This window comes from Octopus bimaculoides, chromosome 19 (genome assembly GCF_001194135.2).
Source record: "Octopus bimaculoides isolate UCB-OBI-ISO-001 chromosome 19, ASM119413v2, whole genome shotgun sequence".
Classification (NCBI taxonomy): domain Eukaryota; kingdom Metazoa; phylum Mollusca; class Cephalopoda; order Octopoda; family Octopodidae; genus Octopus; species Octopus bimaculoides.
This window is the reverse complement of record NC_068999.1, coordinates 46,932,050-46,934,973: the sequence shown is the minus strand read 5'-3', so window position 1 is coordinate 46,934,973 and position 2,924 is coordinate 46,932,050. Positions and strand designations below refer to the sequence as shown.

At 38.9% G+C, this 2,924-nt stretch overlaps 1 protein-coding gene across 2 annotated transcripts in view; it reads right to left on the bottom strand.

The window, feature by feature from the left end:
• LOC106879785 (sodium/hydrogen exchanger 1) overlaps positions 1–1,925 on the bottom strand; it is a 46,066-nt gene extending 44,141 nt beyond the window's left edge. For both annotated transcript variants that reach the window (XM_052974686.1, XM_052974687.1), the window contains exons 1-2: positions 1,833–1,925; positions 1,221–1,302 (exon numbers count right to left, since the gene is read on the bottom strand). In XM_052974686.1, coding sequence (XP_052830646.1) covers positions 1,221–1,302; positions 1,833–1,900 — 150 coding nt within the window. In that variant the 5' untranslated portion in view covers positions 1,901–1,925. The remainder of the gene's footprint in view (positions 1–1,220; positions 1,303–1,832) is intronic.
• Positions 1,926–2,924: the final 999 nt, after the last annotated feature.

Sequence of the window (2,924 nt, the reverse complement as noted above, 5' to 3'; positions counted from 1 at the left end):
GAGAAAAGAGCAGATGACAAATTGTTAACATAACACGATGATGAGTGAGATGATGTAAAGTGATGATGCAAGAGTAACAATCCCCCCCCCACCACCACCACCACCACTCACAACAATAAATCTTAATCTCTCTCAGCATCAGAACTATTTTACCGAAGGAATAATAAGACAGAAGAGTGAAGAAAGAAAAAGAAAGAAAAAAAGAAAAAGAGAGAAGGTTTTTATCAGTCATCTTAGCAGTTTGTAAATGGTAAACATCAGCTGATGTCCTAGAATACTTGATCGATAGCAATCGTTACATTGATTAGTTAATGGGGAAGTTCAATCAATTAAGATAGGGAAAAATCATGTAGATATATTGAACCTGTCAAATGAGTTGGCAAAACGAAGCAAATTGATAAAGTGTATGTTTATGGGGTGGTTTTAAGAGAAAAGATACCCTGGTGCAGAAATGGTAAGGTGTCTGATAATTGGTGGTGTCAGCATTGTTGTTGTTGTCATTATCATCATCATCATTACCGTCATTGTCGTCGTCATCATCGCTGTCATCATCACTGTCGCCATCTTCATCATCACCACCATCATCATCGTCATCATCATCGTCATCATCATCATTATCATCATCGTCATCACCACCATCAGCGTCATCATCATTATCATCATCATCATCATCATCATCATCATCGTCATCATTATCATTTGTTGTCATTGTCGTTGTTGTTGTCATCATCATCGTTTTAATGTTCCCTTTTCTATGCTTGCATGGGTCAGATAGAATTTGTTGAGGTGAATTCCTAACAGTCGGGTGCCCTTACTATCACCAACCCTCACCTGTTTCCAAGAAAAGCAATATTTCCCCATGACATGACATGTTTTCCATTGAAGAAAATGCTCAAACACAAAGATACACACACACACACGACGGGCTTCTTTCAGTTTCCGTCTTCCAATTCCACTCGCACAGCTTTTGTTGGCCCAAGGCTATAGCTGAAGACACATGCTCAAGGTGCCACACAGCCGGACTGAACCTAGAACCACGTGGTCGGGAAGCAAACTTCTTACCACAGAGCCACAACTATTTTTAGAATGACATTGTAGGGTCGGTGTAAAAGACTTGACCAAGTTGGTTTGAACATAACATTTTGAATATTTGGGCCAGATATGATTGGTTTAAAAGCTTAAGGGTGAAAGTTTGACCAAAAAAAAATACTGTTACTTACAATAACTGCATATATTAATACACTTCCAATGTTATCGTAGAAAATACTATCATTTAAACTGTAAGCCGCTTCCAAGATAATGCTGAAACAGGAAAATTCACAATAAGGCATAAAACCCTAAATTTAATTAGAAAGGAAAGTTTTGTTACATAACCATCATCGTTATTCGTAATTGAGTGACATGGCCAGGGCTGGCGACATGCAAAAGGTACCCATACTGGTAACAGGTAAAAGACACCCTTGCCAGTGACATATTAATAGCACCTGTATATATGTCTAATGAGTCCTCATTACCCCCAAGAATTTCATTTTTACCCCACTTGGGGTAATTTACCCTGGTTCACCAACCCCTGCTCTAAAACATAATAAAGGGACAGGCACAGGTGTCTTACTATCAAGAAGATGGCTTCCTTGCATTATGCGACAATGAGTGAGAGTAGCTAGAAAGGAAATGAAGTCGGTAAGGAGGGAGTACCTGAGCATAATCACAAGGGAAAGGAAAGCCAAGTACAAGGGAGGTTTCTTATAAAACTCAGCAGCAAAGATTCGTTTCTGATGTTAAAAAAATAATGGCAGAGTTAAGATTAGATGTGTTCGTATTGGTTTACTTACGGTGGCAAAAGATAAAGAAAGAAATCATGTGGAGCGAAAAATCTTGGAAACTGTGCTGAATATCCCATGACACTGAAAGAAAGAAAAATATAAAACTTGAATGGTATTGCAATAGATACGTCACAATGATCTCGTTATTAATGTATTACAAGGCGGCGAGCTGGCAGAATCGTTAGCGGTGCTCCAGCATGGCCACAGTCAAATGACTGAAACAAGTAAAAGAATAAAAGAGTAGAGTATGCCGAGCGAAATGCTTAGCAGTATTTCGTCTGCCGTTACATTCTGAGTTCAAATTCCGCCGAGGTCGACTACCTTTCATCCTTTTGGGGTCGATAAATTAAGTACCAGTTGCGTACTGGGGTCAATCTAATCGACTGGCCTCCCCTCCCCAAAAATTTTGGGCCTTGTGCCTAGAGTAGAAGAGAATATTCTGTTCCCTGTGGAAGGTAGCGAGCTGGCAGAAACGTTAGCATGCCGGGCAAAATGCTTAGCGATATTTCGTTTGCAGTTACGTTCTGAGTTCAAATTCCACCGAGGTCGACTTCGCCTTTCATCCTTTCAGGGTTGATAAATTAAGTACCAGTTGCATACTGGGTTGATCTAATCGACTGGCCCCCTCCCCCCAAATTTTGGGCCTTGTGCCTAGAGTAGAAAAGATTATTAATGTATTATAGCAAATAGCAGTGTTGATTGATTGAGAAAGGAGGTTTATAACAGGAGTCGGAGAAATTTATTTCCTTTGTGACTGTCATATAACAACAGTTTCTGATTAAGGCACAGATCCAGCAAGTCTGTGGATGGGGAAGCAAGCTTCTTACCACACAGCCACTCCTGCTACTAACAGACAGAGTAATCTTTTATTGTTCTTTTATTTTTTGTGATAACAACAACAACAATAAAATAACAACAACAATGATAATAATAATAATAAACAATAACAATGGTTCTTGAAGCTTGACCAGTAAACAAGTGTCACCTTAGTCTGCAGGCTGTGGACAGCTGACACTTTTCATCATACCCAGTAAAATAAGCTGAGAGTTTTCATCAAAGAATAATAATAATAATAAAAATAATATTTTTTAATATTATTAT